The 14709-nt window shown below is 33.8% G+C and overlaps 2 protein-coding genes across 2 annotated transcripts; both read left to right on the forward strand.

Moving 5' to 3' along the window:
- The first annotated feature begins 919 nt into the window (after positions 1-919).
- Positions 920-4451, forward strand: LOC132715072 (uncharacterized). The gene is made up of 2 exons (XM_060698045.1): positions 920-1203; positions 3207-4451. Exon 2 carries the CDS (start codon positions 3207-3209, stop codon positions 4449-4451), a length of 1245 nt encoding a protein of 414 aa, XP_060554028.1. The 5' UTR covers positions 920-1203.
- On the forward strand, positions 1381-1989 carry LOC132715071 (uncharacterized). The gene has a single exon (XM_060698044.1). The coding sequence runs from the start codon at positions 1381-1383 to the stop codon at positions 1987-1989; it is 609 nt and encodes a 202-aa protein (XP_060554027.1).
- Positions 4452-14709: the final 10258 nt, after the last annotated feature.

Here is a 14709-nt window from a genome sequence, read left to right on the forward strand (position 1 = left end):
ACTTTCAAATCCTGGTAGATGTCATTTTCAAGACATTCGAATATAACGATCACAAGGACTTAGACAAGTGCAATGAGGGGAATAAAATAAAAAGAATATGTCATGATTGTTTAATCATTAACAACTTTTTGTTGTAAATGACACACTTTCCCTTCTCCGTCTTGCTAAAAAAGACAATTAGAGTAAGTTTATCAAATATAAAGCCATAAAATGCCCGTAAAAATGATTTAATCTTCATAAAATGAGATTGAGATATACATAATTTAGCAATATATAACCACAAAATGCCTTAGGTTTCGTTCTTTAGTCATCCTTTACATTTTCTTTGAAAGTTGATACCAGAATAGACAAACCAGTTCTTGCTTGCAGTCCTAAATAAATTACATTTTATTCGCACTAAAACTGCTATTTTACATATAACATAAATAGAAAGTGCCATTTACTTTTAATTTACGAAACTATTTTATAACGATTTCTTTACATGTTAAAAGTGGTATAAAAAGGTAAATGAAAGCGCGTTTGTTTGTTTGTTTGGTTGGTTGGTTGAGTGAGTGGTTGGTTGGTTGAAACGTAGATTTTAAAACATTTTTGTCATCACTAGGTGGTCGGTCCACTTAATCGCCTTTTCTGCGTAAGAAACCGATTACTTATCCTTAATGAATTCTAAATCAGAGCTAAAAGACAAATAACCATTAGTCGCAAAGTTCGAGATCAATAGTTAAGGAGAAATTTCGTCTCGTTCGAGGATCAAACAAGCGGCTACTAGGTTACAAACCCAATGCTGTCCTTAAACATAGCATTTATTGTTTCAAGATCATTATTTGATATTATATGTACAATATTTTAGAATTGTAAATTATGGTTTATATGATCATTTGCCAATTATATTGTATTTTGAAAAATGTGTTATAATATATATGTATTTTATAGATAGATAAAATATTTTATGTCATTGTTGAACATTCAGTAAATCAAACAGACTCTTAATGTAGGTTAAACTAGTAAATCAAACTGACTCTCAATGTATATTTGGCATTGGCCAATCTGAGAGCACCCTTAACGTCACGTGCTCTCTAACAACCAATCAATCAACGGCATCGGCCTTTCTGGAAAAAATTTTAGAAGGGAAAAGCACGCTACATCTGCTCTGCTATAATTTTAAATTTACAAGTTTTCACACATTGTTCTGTCTGGAAGTTAACGGTAAAACGTTACATTCATCCTTCTTTAACTTTTGCATATAAAATCGCTGCAACACGGATGTTCCTAATTTAGGAAATTGGATGAGTTTGTATTTTCATTGTGCACAACGAGTGACGTCATCCTTTGAGGCTTTGTGTTATAACAGTGCCTTTGTGATATAACAGTGCCTGATTCAATATGGCGGCATCGATCCAGATATTTGGTCATTCCTTTGTTTCCCGTCTGAAATCTTTTCTACGGAATGAACCACATCTTCATTTTAACTTAAACTTAACTTCGCTCCCGTTGGTACAATATTCGGGTTATTCAGGAGCTAAGGTGGAAACACTCCGGAGGAATTTTACGGACATTACGGATTTCGCTCCAGATATTGTTGTACTTTTGATTGGGACAAATGATTTATGTCAACCGGATGTTGACCATGTCAGTGTTTCCGCAGCAATACTAGACTTAATTGACAGTTTACTTTTCTTGGGAAACGTGAAAAGGGTGATCTGCTGCCAAATATTACACAGACGGCCTTCGCATTCAACACATCATCACGTTGATACAACATGGTTTAATAATCGTGTAGATGAGACAAATTACATCTTGTCAACGAACATTCAAGCATTGCCCCATGGCCGTGCCACTTTCTGGCGTTTAAAGGGATTTTGGTCTCCAGAAGCGCAGTCACAGGTCTTTGCATTAGATGGGGTACATTTGTCTGTCATGGGTCAAAAGAAGCTGTACTCTAACATCCGTGCTGCAGTGGTTGCAACTTTAAATAATGGTCTAGAGATATGAAAGATATGTATTCCATTTCATTTTTCTGTTCTAGAAGTTTATGCTTGTAGGGGTCGTCCAAGTCACTTGGATGAACTCATTTTTCCATCTATTTTCACAAGCTGAATGACAAGTTTAAAGCTTACAAGATTTTACAAATTTGTTTATATGCATACAGTCACCTTTAATAAGGCGATACCTGTGTGATCTATGCTTTTATAACTAATTAAAAGATATACAGATTGGTATATAACTGTTTAATATAATTCATATTGTTACAGAACAGTTAAACATAAGCGGGATACAGCTTTGGGTAGTCATTTTCCATTTACATACAGTATTATTGTATAAACTTGTGTATATCTGGATATGTTCATATCCGGGAAAAATGTTCTAATATGTACAAGTTTTGAACACTTAACAAATTTAACCGCATCAATATTTAGTACTCAATTCAAGGTCAAGCTTGTTAACATATTAGATATATATTATAATGTGTATAATACAAAAATAGGCCTTTTACCTAAAGGTCAGTTTTGGGTTGCTGTTTCAGCATTTGCTTTTCAAGCTCAATTTAATTTTTTTTTTTGGCTTTTAGCCAAATATACTTTTAGCCATTATATTATATTTACTCACGGCCTTCTAAATCAGAGTACAACTTTCTGAAGGTTTTCATCTGAAGCACTTCTTAACCAGTCTGTAAGGTCTCAATTAGTAAATTATTAAACAATTACCACGTCTCGACAAGGAAGGGCAGTCAATTAATTTCCGGAAATAACATGTTCGATTTTCCAGTCTAGACTGTGAAGTTCCAGACTATGTTCTGATGTTACCATGCTTATATATCAATTTCCAGACTATGTTCTGATGTTCCAGACTATGTTCTGATGTTCCAGACTATGTTCTGATGTTCCAGACTACGTTCTGATGTTCCAGACTACGTTCTGATGTTCCAGACTATGTTTTTATGTTCCAGATTTTATTCTGGGGCTACAACATTTAGTAATGATTCTCCAGACTATGTTCTGATGTTCCAGACTATGTTCTGATGTATTTATATTTATCTATTGTTTCCAGAATTTTTTCTGATGACGCAGTATTATACTGTTTCCAGACTATGTCTGATGTTCCAGATTATTTGATTTTATTTATTATTTTGTTTGTCTGATGAAAAATAATATTTGTACAGGATATAACCAGAAAAATAGTGTTGGTTTACTCTGGCTTTTTTCTTTCAGATGAAACGCAATAAACGTTCGGCCACAGTGAGCCATTGTAATATGCCATGCTGTTCTAATAGTAATAAAGATGATGTACAGAGTCGGACGACGGCTCATTTGGAAGACAATGGGCAAACTCGTCGGAAAAAGACCAAAAATGATCAAAAGTCACACAGGGGTAAAAAATCTAGTCAAAGCTCATCACAGCAAGCTGCCCACCTAGCAGGGGGAGGTGATATAACTCATACAAACAAACAGGCTGTAAACAGATTACACCAGAAGAGGAAAAGGGGTACAGTCCCTCATCAGTCGCCATCTTCTAGTTTCAATCAAGAGGAAAATGACATTCAAGTCCTGCAGGTATCGGAGGATGAAGAAACCTCGACCTCAGAAAAGTCAACATCCTCAGACGAGGAAGAGAGTGATTATGACGAAGGCATTATGAATTTCAGGGACATAATATCGTCCCATTCAAATAACATTACAGGTAATGCTCTAGGAATGACACAATTTGTCGAACCAGTCTCCACCCCCATTTCGCATTCCATACCAAAGTCGGTCATTAAAAAAATCCAAACTAACAAGTTTGTTGACTTCTCTCGCCTTTTGCCAAACATGGCCTTGCCCCAAGCTGAAAATTATTCTTTAACATTAAATGCTAATAACCATTTAAGTTTGGTACCTAATTCATCTTCCAGAAAAATCCAGTCCATTGAAACATGGACAACAGCCTTTTTAAGGTTTTCAGCCATTTATGCTGCAACTTTTCCCCATGAAATGCCTCAATTAATGAAATATGGGGAAATAGTGAGAGATTTGGCCCGTCGTCGTCAAGGTATGGGATGGTCATTCTATGACAACCAATTTCGCATGTTTCGGGAACGGGAGCTAATGCCATGGGACAGGATTCACACAGAATTCTGGGTCATGGCAACCTCTCAACTGGCACCCCATCATAATGGGTCATTTCAGAGTAATCGGCCCTTTCGTACAGGGTCCAGTAGGCAATTCAAATCGGGTTATAGTTACAGGAAACCCTCTAAATTCCTTGAAAATACCTGCTGGACCTTCAACAGACGAGGTTTATGTCGGGAACCCCGATGCTCCAGGCCTCATGTCTGTGGATTCTGTAGGGGGGCCCACTACGCCGGCCAATGCTCATTTACTAATAAAGACCAGGCCATTACCTCCAGTCCCTCCTTTAGTCAGGCCACAAAATCTCAAAACACTCCCACAATATTAAAACACGGAATTTGTTTATAGATGCGACTGGAGCAGTCCAAATTCAGAAATATATCTAAATGTTGTCAGTGAAAATGTCAATTTAATGCTGAAAGTGAATGTAAATGTAAAGTAACCACAGGTAATGTTGATTTTACTCCAATCAAGTAGTCCTTTTTAAAAGAGTATGCAATCTAAAAAATATGTTAATGACAACAAATCTATATGATTTATCCACGGATGTAAGCATTTTTAACATTTCTAAAACAATTCAAGAATAATAAATAAGTTAAAACTGTTTTGAAATACTAGAAAACAGGGTGACCTTCAAACATATTTAGACGTTAGGAATTTATTAAAGTATGCAGAAGTAAACACATCTCATATAACAGAACCACAAACTAATCTGGACAAAACCACATGAATATTAAACACTCCATAATTACTAATGTCTGGTTTGATCATTTTAATACTTTGTTTGCTGCAGAAATTCATTCAGACATGCATATGAAATTTTGATATTATTGTTTCCTGGTGATATAACCTTAAAGCGGCCTTCAGCTTTTCTAAAGGTTAAATATGCTATTTTCAGATAAATTGTTTCAAATAATTATCAAATCATTAAGGTGCGGTGCAAAATGAAATTTACGGACAAGGAAATACATAAACACCTCGATAACTCTAATATACAGGTCCGATTAGTAAATACCGATCTTCTACTTTTTAAAAAAGAACGTAATTGGCACATTATAAATATCTATTCGAAGAAGGTAAAACAGTAATATGATGCACCTTTCCAATTCAAATTTACTGAAATACTTAGTTTGAAACAACGAAGAATTGTGTTTCTAATAGAAATTAAAAGCTGATCAGATACAGTTCATGGTCTGCAAAGTAAACTTATTATTTTTCAAGAACTTCGCAATTTTTGGGGATTAAATATCAATATTGATACCAGAATAGACAAACCAAACACATGCAATTGTGTTTAAAATGGTAGAGATATTACGGAAGTTAAAAGGTTGTCCCTCCTGAGGTTGTAGATGGTTTTAATTATGTTTGATTATACTTTATATGCAGGTTGTCCTTGCACAAAATGACTGTAAGTACATCTGTTAAAGCAATTATAATACTAATTTCTCTATTAAAAGCAGTTATCAGTTATTTTCCTTGCTCTGGTTCAATATGTTTTATACTTAAATTGCTCCAATATCATTGCATCGGGCTAAATTTGGGGACTTGAAAAACAGGACTCAGTTAAGCGAGTACATTTATATGCGTGCAATTGTTTTAGGAAATGCTTCGATCAAGGCATGTGGCGCAGTGGGCTTTGGTGACTGTGGATGCCATAGCATGTACTGTGTTACTACTAAAAGGGCTGTAAAATATTGGTTACGAATACTTATGCCAAATAATCGTTTTGACAAAACATCTTATCAGTTGCTTGTATTATTCAATTGCCTTGGGCTACAAAGATTAGATTACATCTATACCAATTTGGTTTGGTAATGTAAGGTTTTTTCGTTTGTTTATTTGTTTGTTAATTCTCAACACTTTACATATATGGATCGTTAAAATCTTATCAAGTTTCAGGATATAAGTAAACTTTTTACCATACATTTAAACAGAAATTAGCTTTGGACCATATTTAGATTACATTGATAAATATAAATTACGAAAGGCCATACTTGCTTTTAACACATTTTCACATAATTTTATGAATGAAAAGGTGCGACATCTGAAATTTTCATGAGAAGAGAGAATTTGTATGTATTGTCAAAACATGGTAAAAATTATTTGTCCATTTTATACTTGTTTGCGTTAAAATATTTAAATGAAAAGTTCTATGTAGCATCTTCATCGCATACATCTGATGTATTAATACCATACAGTAATATCTCAATTGTAAGAAATTTAGCTATGTAAATATACTTTGCTCTTAAAAAAACGAAAACATCATATTAGTGCATGCATTTATTAACAACTTAAACATTACTAATACATTGTTAACGCAAATTGTTGATTGACTATAGTAGCTATAGAACTTGTCTTGCCATTTACATGTAATAGAAAGAGCACCGAAACACGAGGCTATCTGATTTGTACGAGGGGGCGTAGCCCCCGAGTATTAATCAGATTGCCGAGTGTTTTGGTGTTCTTTCTCTTTTGTACCATAGTCAAACATAAAAGCACGTTCCCTGTTGTCACAATATGAAACCCCGGCAAAAATGAACCAATGAACGAACATCTGAATATGACATTTCTGTCGCTTTCCCTTTCTCTGCCGTCACAATATGTAAACCCCAGCAAAAATGAGCCAATCAATGGGCATGTTCTGGAGTGCGGGTAACTAATACCCGCACTCCAGTTAACGCACTGTGCATGTACGAGTACATGTATACGATTTAACCCTGACACATTTTCAACAGAAAGGTCTCCAAACTATGATACAATATGCATTATTGAATGTAGATTCTGCATAAGTGGCTGACTGGTCGCCATATATCACAAATAAAAATAAATTAAGTAATAGAAAAGAGCACCGAAACACGAGGCTATCTGATTTGTACGTGGGGGCGTAGCCCCCGAGTATAAATCAGATTGTCGAGTGTTTTGGTGTTCTTTCTCTTTTGTATCATAGTCAAACATGACAGCACGTTCCCTGTTGTCATAATATGAAACCCAAGAAAAAATTAACCAATGAACGAGCATTTGAATATGATAGTTCTGCCCCTTTCCCTTTCTCTGCCGTCACAATATGTAAACCACGGCAAAAATGAACCAATCCACGGGCATTATCTGGAGTGCGGGTAACTGATACCTGCACTCCAGTTACCGTAATGTGCGATTTAACTCTGACACTTTTTCAACAGAAAGGTCCCCAAACTATGATACAATATAAAAATTAGTAACAACAACAACAACAACAATTTTTTTTTAAAATTTAGACATTTAACATGCTTTTTGCTAATAAACATTGAAAGGTAGTGGAAAACATCTTTTTTTTATTACTAGTAATATAATCATTAATATGCCAAACACTATACACCGAGTCGCGTACGAAACGCAACGGTTAGGAACACATCTTTTTTTAAAATTTAGTCACGAATTTATTTTACTAACTAAACTATTATTTATAAATGTAAACTATTACTAGTCTAATCCACCTTGCCGTGACACCTAACAGGAACAGCACAACACTATGGCAACCATAATGTTAATGCCTTACACTGAAGTCCATCTTTCTCGCCATAACAGGCACCAATAGGGAACATATAGGCAACGCTCAAAACTCACGTGTATGCATTTCAAACCACCACCGAACTGTGCTCAACAGTTACGTCAGACTCTTATCCAAGAATGGTACACTATTTCACAGAACAATTATTGGCTTCACGAATTCCTCAAAATATTATGTATGTATGCCAGTAGAAATGCGAAGGCGGTAAATAATACGTCATTGTTTGCATACGGGCCCTGTCGCGATGTCCCGATGTGCACAATTTAGGTCAATCAATACACAAAATGGAAGTTAAAATTGAATGACAGTGTACAGTTAAATATCTACTGTACATAGTATTAAAAGTTCAATAATAATTAAATTAACGATGGAAGGTGGAGGTGAACAAAAATATTGTTATTCAATGGAACATTTTTGAAGTAGGAATGAATTTACTTAGCACGTGTTTCGAGCAAGGTGAGAAAGCTCATTTTGCAAAGTAAGCAGTATTTCAAATCTTGGCTTGATTGCATGTATTCCAATGATAAAACCGACTTAGGAAAACAATAAAACAAAACAAAAACGAATAAGAAATTAGACCTGTGCATACTGTACATATACTGATATAGGCCTATACATGTATAAATATTATAATGTATACAGATTACAGTACTGTACACACATGGTGTACATGCATAATACTTTGTACTAAACATTGGACTCTACTATCATGTTTATATATTTAATAAATGTTGAAACATGGATGAAGCACAAATTTGAACGCTTCTTAAAAAAATTAAAAATGTTATATTGTTATATCTGCTTATTTTGCCATTTATTTATTTATTCTGTGCCTTACAATACTAGGAATGTACTCAGTATCTAAGTTATTGATTTTTACCTTTTTTATATCTATTTATTTGTTTGTTTATATATTTATTATTTTTAGATGTAATTTTAATTTACTTAATTTCATTTAGAAGTATTCTTATAAATTTACATGTTCTTTGCAGCATATTTATGAAGGTATCTGTCAATAATTCTTTTAGCATGTTTGGTCTTCTATAGTCATACAGTTTGATTAAGTTTTTTCTGTTTTGCTCAAAGAACGGGCATTTTAACAAATAATGATATTCATCGCCTATGTCATTTAAGTCACAGTGCAAGCACTTTCTGTCTGGTAAATCTATTCCATTCCATCTTCCAGTTTCTATAGGAAAATGATGGTTGCCGGTCCTAAATTTTATTAAAGGAATAGGAATGGATGGATTGATGTCTGTCTAATATAAATATTCATCATTAAAAAAGAGGTACCATGACAGTTTTTTTGTTGACATCAACCTTCTAAGTGAGAAATTCGTGTTTTAAGACACTATTTTTTACTTGAGAAATAAGTTCATGGGCGCCGCCATTTTGGCGTTCTGTCATTCTCGCGAGACAGACGAGACCGAGATTGTGACGTGTTATACCCACTTCCGGTATAGGTGTACACGCTGGTACAACTGAAATATATCTTGACGAAGAACTTATTAATTTTATTGCGCACATTATTTATTATTTATGAAAACATCATATGGAACTGAATTGCTTTAATTAATTAATTGAAGACGCCGCGGTATTTTTCAAGCTTGCTGATGATCCCACCACATGATTTAAGCAATGACTGCTTAGTTTTCAAAGATAAACCATCAATTTAATTTGGGTACTTTGAGAAACTTCTTCAAACTGACGATATATCCTTTTATTTGGTACTTAATTTTCGCTAGACAAGCTGTCTGAATAGGGTACATCGCCAGTCATGTATCTTTTTCTCAGCGGTAAATATCAACTAAATCCAATATGCAGATATTTCCTGAGGACGCGATTTTCCGACATTGACGCTAAAAATAAAATGGCGCAAGAAATCGGCAGCTAGACTAAAATCGTATGAAAACAAAACTGTCCGTTAGGTTATTTAGGCACCCAGTCAAAACTGGTACCAACAGCAACAGGTTGCCCATTCCCCTATAATTACGCATATTCTAGGGTTTATCCAGTTCCCTAAAGCTTTTTTCTTCGTTATCTACTTACCAAATTCCTTTCCCCGACAGATACGCATTTCTACTACCGTAAATTTAATCCAATAAAACAAAAAATCATAAATCTACTTAATATTTAAAATGATAATTGGTAACTGAAAAAATGTGTTGCTATTGTATGAAATGCTGTAATTTACAGTATAACTTGACAGGTGCGGAACTTAATTTCCCCTAAGGTCATTCAGTTCACTGATGAAGCGTAAAAAAATGTCTATTTCGTCATTAGAATATTTGACAAGGGTGATTAACCAATCAGGGCAACATTGTGCATGATCAAAAGGTCTGTCGGCACAGAGGCGTACAAGGAGCAATAAAAATCGTTAGTACACAGTGTGACAGGAACATTTGGTGCAAATTAGGAACAATTAAAATGGATAATGCACAGTATTAGTCATAAGTAGTAAGAACCAGCAATTGTGTGAATAAATTATGCAAATGAGATTTTTGAGCAGCCAATAAAAATGTTTTGCATGCAGTTAATATTAGGCTACGATTACGATGTAAATGAATACCACGAAGCATCATACGTTGACAGACATGTAAACAATTTACTTTTCAAAAGAGTTGCTTATATTTTTGAAATGTGGACATCACTACTAACATATGTTCACACCTTTTAATTTGAAAATCAGAATCAAACTGCAAAAATTTAATTACATGTACTATTAAGACCACGATTTAGTAGGATTTAAATAATAATGATAATGATCGCCGTTCAATAAGTAACAGCCAATTATTCGTTGGTGCGTTTGTTTATTTAATTACATTATTTGATTGTGAACCTTTATTAAATAATAACATGTGTATTTATTAACTCTGTGAAATATTGTTTAGTTACATTAAGATGAGACTTTAATGAACATAGCATTGTTTGGAGTAACGGGCATCACTGGCCTGAAGTTTTGCGACCGGTAGACGTTGATTTTTTATTTGTTTCTTTATTTTTTTTTATTTTTTGATATTGTTACGTATTTTGAACAATAAAAAATCGCCTCTACACCTCCTGTGAAAATTAAATTGTCTGGTCAATACTTTATTATGTAGATATTTCGCTACGATTCAACTAGATTTATCATAAATCTAAAGATGTGGGGAAATGACATCACGCGCACCTGTTTTTATACGGCCAATACACAAACATGGCCGCGCCTACTGATTTGTAGAAATCGGCGATTTAGCGATTTAAATTTCGTTATCATTCGTTTAATATTATTATTTGGCGGCAGAAAATTTGCAGATTTATTATTTATAGTATTCGTTTTCTGAAATCAAGTTTTTATTCTAACCTTGTTTTTCCCTTTAAGGTAATGAAGTCTTGTTTGTTTAGTTTAAGAAGGTGGTTGTCCAAATTTATATTGTTTTTAATTAGTGAATAGTTCCTACCTTTGCTAGAGTATTTTAAGATGCATGCCAATTTTGAATGTTTTGGTCTAGAAGAGTTTGTTTTATGATAGTTTTGATATTTTTAGCTTCAATCTGGTTTTGATGTATCCAAAAGTCATTATGTCCGGATTCAACTAAAATTGATTTTATCTTATTTAGCCATTTTGAATAAAAATTCGAGTTGTAAATATACTGATATAACCTGTATGCAATTTTGTTTTGTTTTCCAGTAATAAATCTATTCCAGAAACCTATCATTCTGTATTTTATTGTTATTTCCAATGGATATCTACCAAACTTTGCATGTTTAGCATATACAATGGGGTACTTTTCCTAAGATGTAGAATTTTACGTATAAATTCAGTGTGAATTTTTTCGAGTAAGTTACAGTTTTCATATCCGCAAATTTTACATTATCAGTCTACTCCACAAGAAAAGTTCTTTCAACACAAATAATTATAAAGTATATTTCATTATTAGCTTATATGTTTATCATCATCCAATATATATTATAACCATCATTATGAATATTATTTGAATATAATACATATCTTGTAAAATATCTTTTTCAATAATGAGATTCAATTAATTGCCGATATTTCTTTTCCTATTGAAATATGATATTTATTCTTATTTGATTGTTTATTCTTCTTTATGTTGACTTTTCCATGCATGGTTCCAGAAAAGGTAAGTTAATGAGAAAAAACGTTAATGAATTATATTCATATCGAATTTAGCTTTATTGATTTAAGGTCGTGCGGAAATTTACGTTTGTGTGCTTATAATATTTATTGTTATATGAAAAGCCAATAAAAGAATCAAATAACAATATTCTATTGTAATTTCATATGATATAAAAATTATTGTTAGTAAAATTATAATAATTCAATAAATTTATTTTAGATATTTGATGATAGGGGGACACATAGAGAAGAAAACTCACATGTCCTTAATCTGTTTCCGATTAAATGAAGAGAACACCTAGTTAAATGTAAAGTCAACAATTGGTAACTTTTAGCATGGAATTTACTTTAAGCCAACATATGTAAAAAAAAAGTATCTCCATTTTTTTTTAATTCCACCCTGATAAATATGGAAACGAAATAGTTTTAGTTTTATATTATATATTAAAGAGTTATTGCGCATCTAAAACTATAACTATTGTATCAACTTAATTAGATATATATAACGCTTAACTTGAAAATCTTTTAAAAAATGTTATCAATTTTCCAATATATTTTAATTTAACAACTTAATTTACCTAATGCACTGATTCTAATACCAAGAACATGGCTCTGTAATGCCCCGGTCACATATTCACAGATAATGCCACGGAAGAGCTACGGTCTAATCGTTCACGGATTACTACGGAAATGTGAAATTCCGTAGTCCGCTACGGTTCCAGTACGGACACACAACGGTATGAGTACGAAGTCCGACGGATTTACCACCAAAGTCCCCCGGAGAGACACGGATTGCTACGGACGACACGGTTTAATTCGGAGTGACACGAATCAGGACGGACGCACTACGGATACACTACGGTCTGCTACGGTATAAGCACGGGTTAGTACGAATAAGTACGGTTTGATACGGAAAAGAACGTATTGATACGGAGAAGAACGAATTGCCACGGATCTATACGGACTTAATACATCCTTCCACAACCTCTTGCTTGCTCATTTTCAAAATGCCTCAAAAAATGAACACCTAGAAAACAAATTGCAGCGTTCAATGATTTTGGCGCTGAGGATTCAGCCTAATCGCGTCCGAACCCCGAGACACATCAGGTCCAATTAAAGTGAATTTCTTGAAGGACGCTGGATCCTCAACAAGTTCGACCATGAGAGCCTCATACTAAACACGATGGGGTTTTCGTAAAAGCCCATCTCTAGTCCACCATCTCGTCTGTCTTCTAATACCTGATTAGATATGGACTAGTAATCATTAATGAAAAATGTTAATCAATACTGCTTCTCTTTTAATTTTATCTTAAAATTACATGAATTATCGTGATGTTTATGTAAAAAGCTTGTTAATTAATCTTATTATCACTCTAGGGCCAGTGTCCGAGGCGTATGAGACACTTCGTTTTGTGTACATATTTACTCCATTTTTACGATCCAATGTTTGTAAAATATGTAACATTAAATGTTATTCTATTTCTTATGAATTTTAGTACGATATTAATATAAATTTACTTCTATGCATGTCATCAAGCAACTCGACCACTGCCTCCGCATTCTGAGCCATTTCAATATAAAGTTGCAGCCAGTAAATGGCAACTATCATTTATTAAATGTTTGTGCAAATATATATGTCTGTTTTTAACAAGAAGGTAGTATTTATACACTTGAAAAAGTACATGATACTTAATTCATCCGTACTAAACAGTGGTGGGCCGTACCATTCCGTACCGTTTCGCGTTGCAACGCAATAAACCGTATAAGACCGTGCTAATCCTTGCATCTCCGTAGTACAACGTATTACGGTCGTGGCTTTCCGTGGCAATGCCGTATTAATCCGTATTAAACCGTAGCTTATACGTAGGGTAACCGTACAAATACGTAGTTCTCCGTACCAAACCGTGGAAATCCTTGACAAGTTGGTGGACTACGAATCAGTACGGACTACTACGGTTTTCGTACGGACCAGTACGAATCAGTACGGATTAATACGGACTAGTAGGGATACGCTACGGTTGATTTTTCCGTAGCAAATTTTTGTGCATGTTCAAAAATTGTCAAGGATCGCTACGGATATACAAGGACTACTACGATTGATTACGGTTTCAATACGGAGAGCTACTGACCAGTACGGGTAGCTACGGACGATGCCGGAATTAATCCGTGGCTCTTCCGTGGGCGTATAGACCATTCTTAATATTCTACAGCTATTTTTAGAACAGGAACCAGAACGAGGCATAACTGGCAAGCTGATAAGCCAGTATAAGCTGTGTATACAATGAAATTGACTTATCTTTGGTTCCTAACATTAATTTCTCATTTGTAGAGTTATATATTAAACAAAACAAAGGTAATCCCTCTATAAAGAATTCAATTATATTTGTGAGGTATCCATTTATGGTTTAAGAGGTGAGTAAGAGAAGAGGTTTTTTTTTTACTTTCGGTTTCAATTTTGCTGTCATAAACATATTTCCGAACATAATATAAGGTTTATAGATATAAATCTGTGGTGTCTTGTATTATATAATCTTAGGTGTTCTGTTATTTATGGATTCTTGATACCAACATAAAGGTAATTGCAAATTGAATCTTACAGATAAGCCCCTAATGACCTGTGGAAAATCTTTATCAGATGTGTATTGGGTGGATTATACTAAACATTTATTGACTCAGTTACCATAGTATCTGAAATAAACTAATGCCTAGCCAAATTCTATGTATACATGATTGTACTTTATGAATTTTAATTTGTACTTCCAGTACTACCAGCAGATACTGGTTGCGCAATATAATTAAGGGAAATGCCATAGATAACAGAGAAAGAATGAATGTTCTTATTTATTTCAAAATTTTAATAAAGACTTTAATACTTCCTAATATTATATTGCTTTTTATTATCCTTTTTTATTGAAAACCAATTTATATATACATAT

This window comes from Ruditapes philippinarum, unplaced genomic scaffold (genome assembly GCF_026571515.1).
Source record: "Ruditapes philippinarum isolate M1 unplaced genomic scaffold, ASM2657151v2 ctg6543_1_1_1_1, whole genome shotgun sequence".
Taxonomy (NCBI): Eukaryota; Metazoa; Mollusca; class Bivalvia; order Venerida; family Veneridae; genus Ruditapes; species Ruditapes philippinarum.